At 43.7% G+C, this 13684-nt stretch overlaps 1 protein-coding gene across 2 annotated transcripts in view; it reads right to left on the bottom strand.

The window, feature by feature from the left end:
- Window positions 1-13684, bottom strand: part of RBM20 (RNA binding motif protein 20) — a 512103-nt gene that overhangs the window by 66917 nt on the left and 431502 nt on the right. For both annotated transcript variants that reach the window (XM_086922775.1, XM_086922776.1), the window contains exons 6-7: window positions 9343-9486; window positions 7211-7342 (exon numbers count right to left, since the gene is read on the bottom strand). In XM_086922775.1, coding sequence (XP_086778901.1) covers window positions 7211-7342; window positions 9343-9486 — 276 coding nt within the window. The remainder of the gene's footprint in view (window positions 1-7210; window positions 7343-9342; window positions 9487-13684) is intronic.

The following is a 13684-nucleotide window of genomic DNA, read 5'->3' as shown; positions in this document are numbered from 1 at the left end:
GAAAAGGAGAGAGGAGTAGAGTGCCCTATTTACTAAAATAAGGCACAAGCCTTCCCCCTCACTAGCGCCACTGAAATCAGCTGCTGTACGCCACAGAGACACATTTGCGCCGTGGTGCAAGGGTGTCTCTGTGACTCTAGTATAGCTTTTGTACTGGAAGGAACCCTTCCAACATAAAATACTATGCACAGACTTAACTGTAATCATGTTCCTACTTTGCATGTGTGCTGCACTTTACAGACCACATACAAAGTGGGAAAAGGAAGGAGAAATGAAGGCATTTCTCCTTTCTTGTGCCTTCTTGAAAAGGGCACAGTTTTCTTAAGCTAAACCCAATCCATGTAATTTAGTAAATTGGGTTTAGCGTGAGAAGCCTTGGGTGATTGCATGGGACACACATGCACCGCCCTTGGTACGCCACCATGGCGCAAAGTGGTGTAAAGCAGTGCTATGCATTGCTTTGCCTTATTTTTACCATTTTTTCCAGCGCTAGTTTCTTGGTGGACAGTAAATTGGGAAAAAATTATTTTGCACAAATTTGTATCACTTATGTGATGCAAACACGGTGCAAAATATTAGTAACTCTCCCACTACATGTTTTGTAGCGTGATTCTTTTCTGGATTCAAATGCTGTGCATGGATTTTGTAGTGGTGTTGTGGTGGTTGGGCTGATGATGATTTTTGATTTGTAAACAGAAGGTGTAAGACCTCTTGAGCTTTCTTGTTCAGTTGAATGTCTATACAGTAGTGTTTTGTGAACATTAAGCAATCACCACATTGCTGCCATACATATTTTCTGTAAGGGGGCATTTTCTACAAACACAATGATTGCTCCTTTCTTCTTTGTTGAATGTGCTTTTGGGGATCAGTTGATTTTCTCCCCCGCATTTCTGTGGCACAGCTGAAGTGTGTACGTGTTCCATTTTACAATTATGCCCTTAGTTACTGGGTTTCCAAGATACTTCTTCACAAATTAGACAAATAGTTGCATTGGCTTGCTGTTTATTTTCGACTTTTCAATGTAGTACATTTTGATACGTCTTGCGTCCAACGTGTGTAGTGTTCCCTATGCGTGCGTCTTTGTTTTTTTGGAAAGAAACATGGAATTTGTATTGCTTGATTAATGCAGAAATGTGAAATATCTTTGGTAAGATCTGTGGGTCTGTCCTCATGATGATCCTGTCCTTGTGAACCTAAAAGTATGGTTCTTGAAGTTTGAATGTTTGTATTTCACTACCCTGCGCAAAGACGTTATGGCCACCAGAAATGCTGCCTTGAAGGTGAGCACTTGTAATGTGGCCTTGTGCAACGGTTCAAAGGGTGCCTTCATTAATTGTGTGAGTACTATATTTAAATTCCAAGTGGTAGCTGGTACCTTTCTTGGTGGTGCAATCTTCTTTGCCCCTTCTGAGAATCTTTTTTATTATTGGGGCTGTAAAAAGCTTCTTCCCATGTGACCCTTTTTGAGGGCCACTATTGCTGCTAAGCGTACCTTCAACGATGCATATGTAAACTTTCAGTCTATGAGGTGTGTTAGGTATCTCAAGACTGTTGCGTCATTTGTGTTTTTTCTTAATAATACATTTTTAACACACCATAAAGTATTTTTTCAATTTTGCTCTACAAAAGTTTCTTGTTGTTGGCTTTCCTACTTCTCTTAAAACAGCCATTTTGTTTTCTGACAGCTTTAAATGATCGAATTCTAAGTCTTCAGGAGCCAGGCTCATAGACTCTGGTTCTGGGTGAAGTACCTTTTCTTCTTATATTGACAGTAGGTCTTGTTTTATTGGTAATCCATGAATGTTTCCTTGTGATATTTTTATCAGTTCTGAGAACCCTGTTTGCCTCGCTCACTGTAGGACAATTAGTATGAGTGCCATTTTGCTTTCCCTGCATTTGCTGATCACTTTGTGAAAAAGTGGCATCAGATGAAAAGAGTAAGCAAAGGTCCCTGACCAGTTTATCAACAGTCCATTCAACCAGGGATTGGTGATGTGGCTATCTGAAAGCAACATTTTGGCATTTTTTGCATTCATTGGTAAGTAGATCTATTGTTGGAGTTCTCCACCTCCAAAAGATCATTTTGAGTACTTTCTGATTCAGTTGCCATTCGTGTGAGCTTGACACTTGTCTGCTCAGCCTGACTGCTTCTATATTGTCCTTTCCTGGGAGATGAACAGCAATTATTTCCATCTTCCTCTGTATGGCCCACTTCCACAGGTCTTGGGCTAGTCTTGATAATACAAGGGATTGTGTTCCTACTTGCTTGTTGATGTAAAACTTTGTGGTTTTTGTTATCTGTTTGGCTCAATATTGATTTTCCTAAAAGCTCATTCTAATAAGCTTTTAAGGCTAAGAACACTGATTTTAGTTCCAAGATATTGATGTGTTTTACTGCATCTTTTCCCCTCAAGACTCCTCACACTTTGAGCAAGCCCATATGAGCTCCGCAACCCATTTGATAGGCATTTGCTGTAATTGTCACTGCTAAAGTTGGTTGTGCAAAGTTCTTTCCCTGTGTTATATGTGATCTGATCCACCACACCATCTCCTCTTGTACTTTTTGAGTGACAACCACTAGGTATTCCCAACTCCCTGTTGTGTGGCTTTAAAGCCATTGTCAGAGGTTGACCCTTCTGGTACAGGGGAGTTTTCAGCAGTAATGATTATATTCTCCTTTCATTGGGGTACACCTTCCCTTGGATTGAGTGGATTCTTCATCCAAGAAACAATTTTTCCTGCTCTAGTACTGGTGATGACTTTTCTTTGTTTATTAAGAATCCCACAGTGAATACAATTCTCATTACTTGCTCAATATGTTCCTAGTACTTATTGTGGGAGTTTGCTCTTACTAGCCAGCCGTCTAGGTAAGGATAGACATGTATGCCTTGTCTTCTTAAGTGTGCTGCTACTGCAGCACAACACTTTGTAAATACTCTTTGTGCACATGCCAGTACTGTGAGCTGGGAGTGTGTTTTGTTCACCACAAACCTGAGATATTTTTTGTGTTTCAAATTCATTGGGATGTGCAAGCAGGTATCTTTTAAGTCTATAGTTGCCATGTAATCCCCTTTTTGAAATTGTGGTATGACCTCCTGCAAAGTTGTCATCTTGAATCTTTGAGTCTTTATAAACTTGTTTATGAACCTGAGTTCTAGAATTGGTTGTAGAGATCCATCTACCTTTGGAATTGGGAATAAGTTGAGTAATTTCCCTTTTTTTATTTCTGCTTTTAGCACTCTTTGTATTGCTCTTTTCTGCAGCAATTTTTCTGTATCCTTGAGAAGGCAATATTTTTTTTTCAAATGCACCTTCTTTTTGGGTTCCTTTGTTTTAAAGCATTTTTTCTAATTCAAAGCAATATCCATTCTGTATTACATTCAGGATTCATTATCTTCCTCCACTCTTGAAGGAAGCTTTTATTCTGCCTCCCACTGGTGTTGTGTTTAAGAGGTCGAGCTCTCTATATATGCTTCTCACTGGTGTTGTTTGTGAGCGGTTGCAGACTCTTGTGAAGTCACTTGCTGGTGGGGGTTGTGCTTCCCCTATGCGATTGTCCCCTTCCCCGTGTTCTTCCACAAAAGGACTGCCTTTATTGTTGCTGGTATTGTCAACTCTGCTGGGGTGTAGATGTATGATTGTTTTCCTGGAAAGTCAGGTGGGATGTTCCTGACTGGAACCTGTCTCTCCCCGTAGGCCTACGCAATGGTACTCATCCCCTTTGCATACCTCCTCGAAACTGCAATGTTCCCATTGATGTCGTAGTTTTATTGTCTTTCTTTTTAAAAAAAATGTTTTATTTGCATTTCAACCAAACAACCAATGTGGTACAGATGGTTACTCCCGCGCCCAAACACCCTCCCCCATTCCCACCCGCCTCCCATAACCCCCCCTCCATGACATATACCCACCGAATAGTTTAATTGTCTTTCTTGAGCTGATTCAAGGTGTCATCGACCATGCTCCCAAACAACTGTTCACCATTGAATGAGGTATTTAGTATGTTCACCTGTACCGCAAGATTGAACCTCCAAATTCGCAGCCATTAGTGATGGCGTAGGGTGATGCCCATCATCATCTGGAGGCTGGATGTGTCTGAGGCATGTGTTGGTGATGTTTTTGCCTTCTTCTGGTAGGCGTGCAGCTCTCTTTCCGTACTGTTCAGGCAGGTGCTTCATTAGTTCTGCCATCTACTTCCAGTGCTGGTAGGCATGGTGATGTAGGAGGGTATTGGAATTTGTGATGCCTCACTGGTTTGCAGTACTGCACTCAAATTTTCGAACAATGAGGTTCATCCTCTGGCTCTCCTTGTCTGGAGGTGGGACTGATCTAGATGGGATGTTGGCCCACATCCATGCTGCAGAGGTGATGATCAAATCCGCCGGCACAGTACACTTGATGTATGCTGAGTCTGTGGATGAATACTTGCATTTTTTCTCTGCCTTTGGAGTCACACCTCTAAAAGGGGCAGGTTCTTTGAAAGATTCTCTTCCCTGGTCCTGGACGTGAGGGAGCATTGGTAGGAATTGGTTCCTGGCTTGTGTTGGTAAAAGTGTTTCCAGCAGGAAACAAGACTATGGCCTTTCCTGTTCCAGCTCCACTCAAAGCTTGTCCACAGCCTTCTTAATCACCTAATTTTACATGCCAATGTCATCCGGAGATGAAGGCCTCGACGGATAATATCTACCCCCTGTTCTGAGGAGTCTATCTCAAGGTCTTGCCACTGAGATTCTGTATACTCTGATTCCTCAGCACCTTGGAACATTCCTCCCATTTTTTCATCTTCCTCTTAGTAGAAGAGCTCCTCTTCCTCCTCCTGTGGCTCTGGAGTTAAAGGAGGCTCGATCTGTTCTAACTCTTTTTTGCCCTAACCCTTTGGTATTAAAATCTTCGGCGGAATTCAAAATCCTTTTAGAGACTCTTCAAATTCCTTTTTCTTTTTGAGAAGGGTAACCATTTTGGCCTTGAGACGCCTCTTCTTCTTTCTTGATTTCTGCTGCGCTTTGTTCGGTATCGAGGACCATTGTCATCTTTCTCTTCGATGTCAAAGATTCCTTTAAAGAAGTCTCAGTTGAGCTTTTGTGTTCTTCTCCCGACCTCTCCTTTTTCGACGTCAAAGCATCTTTCCCCAATCGATCTTTTGATGACTGGTTTTTTTCAGGAGATCTTCCTCCTGTGGTGTCCCTTTTGAGGAATCTGAGGGGTTCTCTGTTCTGGGGCATGCCTGCTGTTGGGGAGTGTTTTGACGCTGAGGCTCCCTGTGACGCCGTTGTGTCTGATTTTGAGGACTAAGGCAATTTCTTCAGGGTCGATGACTCTCTTACCTCCAGTCTCTTGATCTTCTTAGTTGCCTGGGCTTCGACAATGTTATGGTTTTAATTAACTAAACAATAAAGTTTTACACCATGGCTTCGACAATGACATTCCTCAAGTTGGCGTGTTTCACCCATGGCACTTTCTGCCGCCTTTTCCTCTTTATCGCTCGACAGATCCATGTCTCTTAGGGATGGAGTCATCTGCTGTCCCTACATGGTATGACGTGCTTGGTTCAGCCTCTCTCTCACCCTCAGCGTCTTCGACGTGACACAGAGCAGATGTTACAGCTGTTGCTTCAATGGTCTTTGTGCAGAACATGTGGTTATCCTTCTCCGAGTATTTGTGGTGGCAATTCCAGCAGAACTGGAATGGAGTTTCTCCAATAAGCCGCACTGGGATCCCCCTGTATGGGCATTCTCGAAATGGTAGAGGAAATTCTTATCCCATGATACAGCAAATGGGGGGGTCCGTCGACCCGGAGCAACAACAAAAATAGATGAAGGACTACCAAATAGAGAAGAATTCCAGGCTCAACCGCTAGATGGCAGAATAATGCACAGCATGTGAATTTAGTAAAGATTTATGCTGCAAAACCGTATGTACGAAAGGCTTTGGCAATTACAGCACTGAAATACACAAGACAAAATAGTTCACAAGCAAAGGTGGTTGTGAACTATGCACAAAGCTTTATCGTGAATGTTTTGGCTGACTGGATGCCATGCAGCTGCAAAACATGTTTTGCTGGTGATTAGCCACAATCCACCATCACTGACTGACCTGTGACACATAGGAGCAGCTGCGGGAAATTAATCAAATACTGGAGAAATCCAAAAACAAACCATTACTTTATTCTAAGCACAGGGACACCCTTGAGATTATAATGATGCTGGCCAGGAGCACAGCTGTATTTTAGGAAGGCCCTGGGTTTTTGAATGAAGGATTTAAAACCTGAACATGTTTGATGGAGCAGTGTTAGTCTTCATCCAGCTGCACATTGACCTGACCATTATCATGGGGTAAGAACCTAACACATCTGGCTAACACTTAAGGTTCAAAAAGTGAGGTATTCCCCACAAACCAGAATGGTGACCTTATTTACAGATTGGTGAGGTAAGGGGCCATCAGTTCTCCCACCTTACCAAACCTAGAATTCACCAACTCTACTTAGAGTGGGGGACTGCTGGGATACCACTAGTGGAGCCTATGCTGGCTCTATCAGCAGTAATCGCCGACTCAGTGGTCCATTTGCTACAGGATGCTGGGCAACAGTGATGGTCACTGCATATTAGTGAGGTAGGGATGGGCGGCATTATTAATTCCTGCCGGTGGATGCAATTCAAAACATAGTGGAAAAGGGAAGGGGCAATGTGAAATGGCGCCTACATGCAGGGGAAAGGCTCCCTGTGCAACGTGTCCACAGAAAACAAACTCTTGCTTTGAGAGTTTGTTTTCTCAGAAACGTTTGCTAATTTAACCATACACCCACTCTACAACGTCATTACTCTGCAGAGAGATATCCCCAGCAGGCAGGCAGTCACCCACCAGGCCGGCGAAGGCCATGACTTGACAAGATGGCAGGCCTCCTTCAAAAGCCAAAATAAGGGCCTTTGTTTTGGTGCCACAAAACTCAAGATAGTTAGCATAAAAAATAAAGCCAAAAGACACACCCAAGGTGAGCGTAAAAAATACAACCAAACCAACGCAGAAATATAAAATGCCAAAGGGTTTCTGAACGTCCTTTACCCTCTTTGAAGACAGACAGGAATAGCTATATGTGTCTTTGCCACTTAATACTGATTTAGAAGGATGCGTAACAAAGCAGCAAACTCCTGTAGTAGCACAGGATAATGTAGAACAAATGAAAATGGCACGAACTTATTAACCAAGAAGTTACCTTTAGCTGAAGCTCCCTGTATCTTTTCGAAATGCGAATAAGTAGTTTTTCATCATTTATCATAGCAGGTGTCTCCTTGTAGAACTGCACCATGGCCTGCGCTGCCTCAGAATACGCCATCTCAAGAAAAGCCTGTAACAAGAAAACAGAATTTCAGACCGCAATTGAAAGAGGATTGGGCAGGGTGGCGTGAAGGGAGGGTAAAAGACTGGGCTTCATACAGAACAATCATTGAAACATACAACTTTTCTGGCCTTGGCAAACTGGTGCAGTGGTTCCATTTTACAAGGCAAACACCAAAAATAACATTTTAAAATTAAAAAAATAGTTGTTACATATAAATGTAATAGATCAATTCAGGTGTTTCCTAACTCATGGGTGTATTTACATTAGATATAGACAACCTTTTTTTTATAGTTAATGCACCTGATATGACCATGTGATTTGTATTGCCACAAAACAAATGTACTATTGGATATGAATTACTGTAACCTGATGGCAGAGAGCCTGATTTAGGATTTGACAGACAGATTACTCCATCATAAATATGACAGCTATCTCATCAGTCTTATTACAAGTGCATTAAATCCTATAGCCCTGGTAATAAGGTGGCAGACGGGCTATCTGGCTTGTTTGTGACAGAGTACCTATCCACCCAGCTTTAAATCAGGCCCGCAGTTTTAACACACAAGGTAGGCTAAATAAAATAAAAAGAGGATAGAGAAAGAAAAGAAAACAAGCATTTGCAATGCAATAGGCCTCACATTAATTAAACTTTGACCTATTGGCATTGCAAATGCTATTTTGTTAAAAAATATCCCAGCAGTAGCATAAGTAATTAAAAATAATTCCACTAGGCAAGGAAAGGGCGCAGTACCGCGGGCTATTAAGTGCCCCTGTAGAGTTGTACAGGGACCTCTATTAGGCACATAAGGTACTGAACCCTTAATGCAATTATATATAGAAAATATGCAGCTGAGCATACGTTTCGATTTGCTTTTTTTGGGGAAGTGAGCTTTTTGTTAGTTTGCTTTTTAAAAATGCACCATTTACATAAATTGACTCACAAAAAAGCTGTCTCTAGCCAGACTTAATAATTTGCCAAAGATGAAAGGATTCAAAGGTCTGCCTGGGGCTTAAAATGGTCAGCGAGGAGGGGTTTTGCATATAGGTAAGGACCCCCTTACTAAAGGAGGACATGAGAGGTGAAGTTTTCAGTGGCAGACCAAGACCCTCAGGCATCAAGAGTTTGTTGTCTGAAGTGCCAAGCAAGTGTTCTAGCTGCTGTCTGCCTGTGCCTATTCTTGATGTCCCTATGCCTGGACTGTGGCCTGCAGCAGGCTACCAGCCCGAGTCATGTGGTGTCGCAGGGGACATCAGGGTGTCGTGTGCAGGGAGCAGAGGAGGGAGTTAATGCCTCTTGCCCAGAGCCATGGGGGGCCATCATGCGTGACAGAACTGGGTATGCTTACACAGTGCTTCCGATGCAGACCTGAAGACAACTGGCGAGCCAGCCCTTGAGCCTCTTGTCTTGTGTTGAGTGTTTGCAGTAGATACATTGGTGTAATACGAGGGTATATTCTGAAATCCTGGTCAGAAATGTCATTGGATTAATGGGGCTCCTGTAGAGTTCTTTGAGTAAGTTGCGTCTACCAGGTTCAGATCCTGAGAAGTTAGCACAGCGGGTTAAGCTCCGTCTGCACCGAGTGTAAGGGTAATGAGAATAATGCTAATATAGTTGTGTGGGTTAAAGGTACTTGCTGGGCCTGGGGGTGCATGCAGGGGTGTACATGTTGTGCCCCCCTGGAATTGCAATCCTGCTCCTGCACACTTTGGCATGCTTGTCATACCTTTCAGGAATGTGCTGCAGGTGCTGTCACAGTGGTGGGCTGCATGTTAGGCTCTCCTATGAGATTAACAGCCCACTGTTGAGACCACTGCGGTACTGCCCGCCTGCCATGGATTATAATCCTAATCCGTCGGGCGCACCACGGATTTGGCAGTCCTCCTTCGGACTGCACAGGTGTGGCGCTGAAGGACCGCCAAACTCATAATGAGGCCCTTAGAATATATTCTCTCAAAATGTGTACATAAGGTTACTCAAACAGTCTCAAAAGGAAAAAATAAAGTACCTGATTTGTAGACTTCATGAGGATGTAGTTGGTGACTTTTCCAAAAGGAATTCCTAGGTTGATGACATCAGTTTCTGTACAGCTTCCCTCTGGAAGATTGCAGATGTGAACAACTCGACTTGGAACAGGCTTTCTTTGTGGAAACTAAAAAGGGAATGAAAATCAATCAGCATTTTATTAGCGCCAATAAAGGAGCTTTTTGAAGGATCCGCTCGTTGTAACAGCCCTTTGAAGTAGCCACACTCAGTCATGAAGAAAGCTACGCAAACAAACCACCTACTATATTTCTGCACTACTTCTTTTTACCATAATACATTTATCTTGTGTAATTAAAGTCCACGCCAACTAGTACAGCAAGTGTACACACCAATAATTGATCCATGTTGAGGTCATGTCAAAGTGACATACCCCTTACATGATCCGTCAATGATTATTCATTATGTTATTTCTGTATGTTTGCCAACTGATTTCAGAACCGCACTAGAGCGATCGGCCTCAAAGCTGGGGAACCGGGCTTGAGGATCGGCAAGGACACTCAACATCCTGTTATTCTGGGCAAATCACCTAAATGTATCCAACTGTGATGCAACTGGTACTCATGAAAAGCTCTCTGATACCTTTGGGTCGAGTTTGCGCTAAATAAAACTCCCCACAAAAACCCGAATTCAATGGCTGACCCCTGGGCCAAGGGCAAAATGACCTGGTAGTTGCCCACACTGTGCCTGTAGGTGCCTTCCACTATTGCACATCACCTGAACTATGAGGCTACAAAAATTGGTTGATTAAGTGCTGCAAAAAGCAGAGCCGGGTTGATGGGTAAATCTATATTTTATTCATGAGAATAGAGATTTTCTATATTTTTCATTTTGTTGTTTGTATGATCTTCTTCAAAGAACAATGACAAGGTGGGTGTAAAAAGTGTAAACATTTGGGTAAATATAAGTGTAAACAGTAGGTAAACATATATTCTATTTGTGTGACTAGATCCTTTTTGGCTAAAGTTCCCTAAACTGTTTGCCTTCCCCCTCGACCTTTTTTCTGACATGGTGTTGCCAACGTAGATGCTTTGGGCACTTTGCCACTGCTGATCAGTGTCAAAGTGCAAGTGCTCCCTGTATAAAGTGTTATGGTAATTGGTTGTCCATGATTGGTATGTTTGCCTTACTAGTAAAACCCCTTGTAAAGTGCACTGTGTGTGCCAGGGCTGGTAATGCAAATGCTACTAGGGTCCTTCAGCACTAATTGTGCTACCCACACAAGTGCAGTGCCTGCGTGCAGTTTGTTAAACTGCCATGTTGTCCTGACAACCCACTTGCCAGGCCTTACCCTTTCCTTTTTATGCACATCAGACACCCCTATGGTAGGACCAAGGTACCCCACTTGGCAGGGTGCAGTGTATGTGAAAGGTAAGACACGTACTAAGGTGTGTAACATGTCCTGACAGAGAAATACTCTCCATTTCGTTTCTTCACTGTTGCAAGGCCATATTGCCTATGTAATATGTTTCCAGCCTATCTTCCCATAGGCTTAAGATGGAGATGTGAAGTTTAGTGTGCCTGAACTCACAGTTTAATAGCACATCTTTTTGTGAAGGTGGTTTTTGCATTGTGTATTTAGAAACCACTCTTTTAGAAGTGGCTGGGTTTTTGTGTTTTAACATTTCTGTGTGTCTCTGCCTGATTGTGAATTGACTGCCTGGATTTGAATGTGATAGGCTCTGGGGAATGTCTTGAGCCAGGGGAGGAGGTGAGACATCAACAGGCTGACCTGCATCTGAAGTGTAGGGGAGAGGAGTAGACCCTGGTGGTGAAGAGGCCTGGGCTGCTGCCATAAAACAATGGCTTCATCTCCCGCGGAGTGATTAAGGATCCAGACCCCACTATCAAAGGAAAAGGTGTCACTGCCAGGGAGACACCCAGAACTGGTTTGGACAGGGGTCAGTGCCCCCCTGAACACAAAGACTTTAAAGACGTTTAGGGGTATAACTAGGAGAGCTGAAACCCCTGGACTTTGGAATGGAACTAATCAAGACTGTTAAGGATTGAAACTACTTCATGGTCAAGAGGAAACTCTGCCAAGAACGAAACAGCTAAAGAGACTGAAGGAAAGGACTGACCCTTGCTGTGTGTTCTGGGGCTGACCTGCAGTTTGCTGATTTAACCAAGGAGAGGCTTAAGCGACTTTGCTGTGTGCTGTGTCCTCCTGCTTGAAAGGACTTTACTGTGTGCTGTGTCCTGAAGTAACTTATCCCCAAGGGCCCGAGGAGAGCTGGCTCCCTGTTGTGGAAACTCAGGAACACAAAAGTTTCCAGTTGTGTCTCAGCGATGCTGTGTTGTGTGCTTTTTTCAGCCTTAGACCCTCGTAAGGATTGCCCTGTGATCGTGTGCACCCGGAACTCAAGTGAGTCTCAGCGACGCTGGGTGTGTGTGCTTTTTGCAGCCTGAGACCCCATGTATGAATTGCCCTGTGATTGTGGGCGCCAGGAGTCCAAGTGAGTCTCAGCGACGCTGTGTGCATGTGCTTTGTGCAGACAGAGACCTTGGTGAGGATTGCCCGTGATCGTGTGCACCTGGAACTCAAGGGAGTCTCAGCCATGCTGGGTGTGTGTGCTTCATGAAGCCTGAGACCTTTGTAAGGATTGCCATGTGACCGGGCACACCCGGAGCTCAAGTGAGTCCCAGCGACGCTGTGTGCGTGTGCCCTGTTGCAGCCCTGGGATCTTCGCCATTGCCCTCGCCCGGACCGGCATCCCCAGAGGAGCTGTGCCGCCAGGCCCGAGCTTGCCTTTGCCATGGAGGGTCCTTGAATCATCCCCGTCGGGGGACCGAGTTCCACTGCCAAAATCTATGTAGTCGCATTGGAGGCCCAAGTCGCGAGGAGAGGACAGGAGAGCAAGTCGCACCCCCCCCAGGCAACACTCAGCGAGCGTGCATGTGTTGCTGCCTGGGGCGGGGGGCAGGCTCGTGGAGAAACGCCTTTGGCCTTTCCCATTCTCGCAGCGCGAGCCCCCGCTTAAGCTCGTATCGTGGCCCGTACTTGCCGAGGAGTGGCAGCACCAAGGCTGGAGTGTGGAGCTGCACTTTGTTTTCCACCATACCCGTGTTGGGGGCACATTTTGGCAGAAGGTGATCGCGATTCAGTAAGAGTAGCGTATCGACCGTCGAGAGCACCGGGGTTGGTGCCGGAGTACATTATTGTTGCATTACGCATTGCATTATTTTTGCAATACGAACTGCCTGATTGTTGCATTACGTATTGCATTATTGTTCCATTACGAACTGCCTGATTGTTGCATTATGCATTGCATTATTCTTGCATTACAAACTGCCTGATAGTTGAATAACAAACTGCATTATTTTGACATTACGAAGTGCCTGATTCTTACATTACGAACTGCATAGCCTTGCATTAGAACTGCTTTGGATCATAGAGAATTGCTCATTAATACTGCAAGAACCTACAAGGGCTTACTGGCCTAATAACCGGCAAGGTGAAATATTACAAATACGCATCAGTCTTGATCCTGTGCCTCATGGGAACAGGCCAGATCGAACTGCCAAGCTAGGTCCTCCCTGGACCGGAAACAAGCATCCTAGGACCAGTTTCTAGGTATTACCAGGCTAGCTTGAATCCAGTGGCACAGTGAGCAAGGGACCCACGTCTGGCCATAGCCATCCCACTTAGGGTGAAAAGTGCTACACAAACAAATGATAGACGAAATGCTGAATAAATCATATATTCAAGAGATCTGGGTTAAATCCATTATTCTTTTGCTCACCATTCCACCCCAGTTAGGACCCGGCCATATGCAAATCAGTCTTGACCCTGTGCTTTATATTTTGTCTTAGAGCCTAAAGTTGGCCATTGAATTTTTGCTATAAGCCCCAGTGAATTTCCATATTATATGGCTTTTACTGAGGGGGCCGAACAATTAACTTGTAACACAAACAAACAAGGCACAATATTTTCTGTAATTATGAATATTAATGTTATTTTTGTCAATGCAAAATACAACACATTGTGCATCTTTTTAAAAGCCTATTATTGGTGGTCACCCACTCTCGATATAAATATTATACTGTCCCATACTTATTAAACTTGCCATGCTTACCTTGTAGGAGGCTTCTTAGTTGTCAGGACATTTATCACAATGTAATCTCATGAGTTTTAAAATAACCATTTAACAATTACCAGGATTATGCATTTGCCATCCATTATCTTTCACATTTCTTTTAACTTGCTCCTTATTGTAAAACAAACACAATTATATTGCTAAGCATACTCCCTTCCATGCCCAATGTACGAAATAATTCTGAACTTTATTACACAACTAGTCTTTGAG

Source organism: Lissotriton vulgaris, chromosome 5 (assembly GCF_964263255.1).
Source record: "Lissotriton vulgaris chromosome 5, aLisVul1.2, whole genome shotgun sequence".
Lineage (NCBI taxonomy): Eukaryota > Metazoa > Chordata > Amphibia > Caudata > Salamandridae > Lissotriton > Lissotriton vulgaris.
The sequence above is the reverse complement of the archived record's forward strand: the minus strand, read 5'-3'. Positions and strand labels throughout refer to the sequence as shown.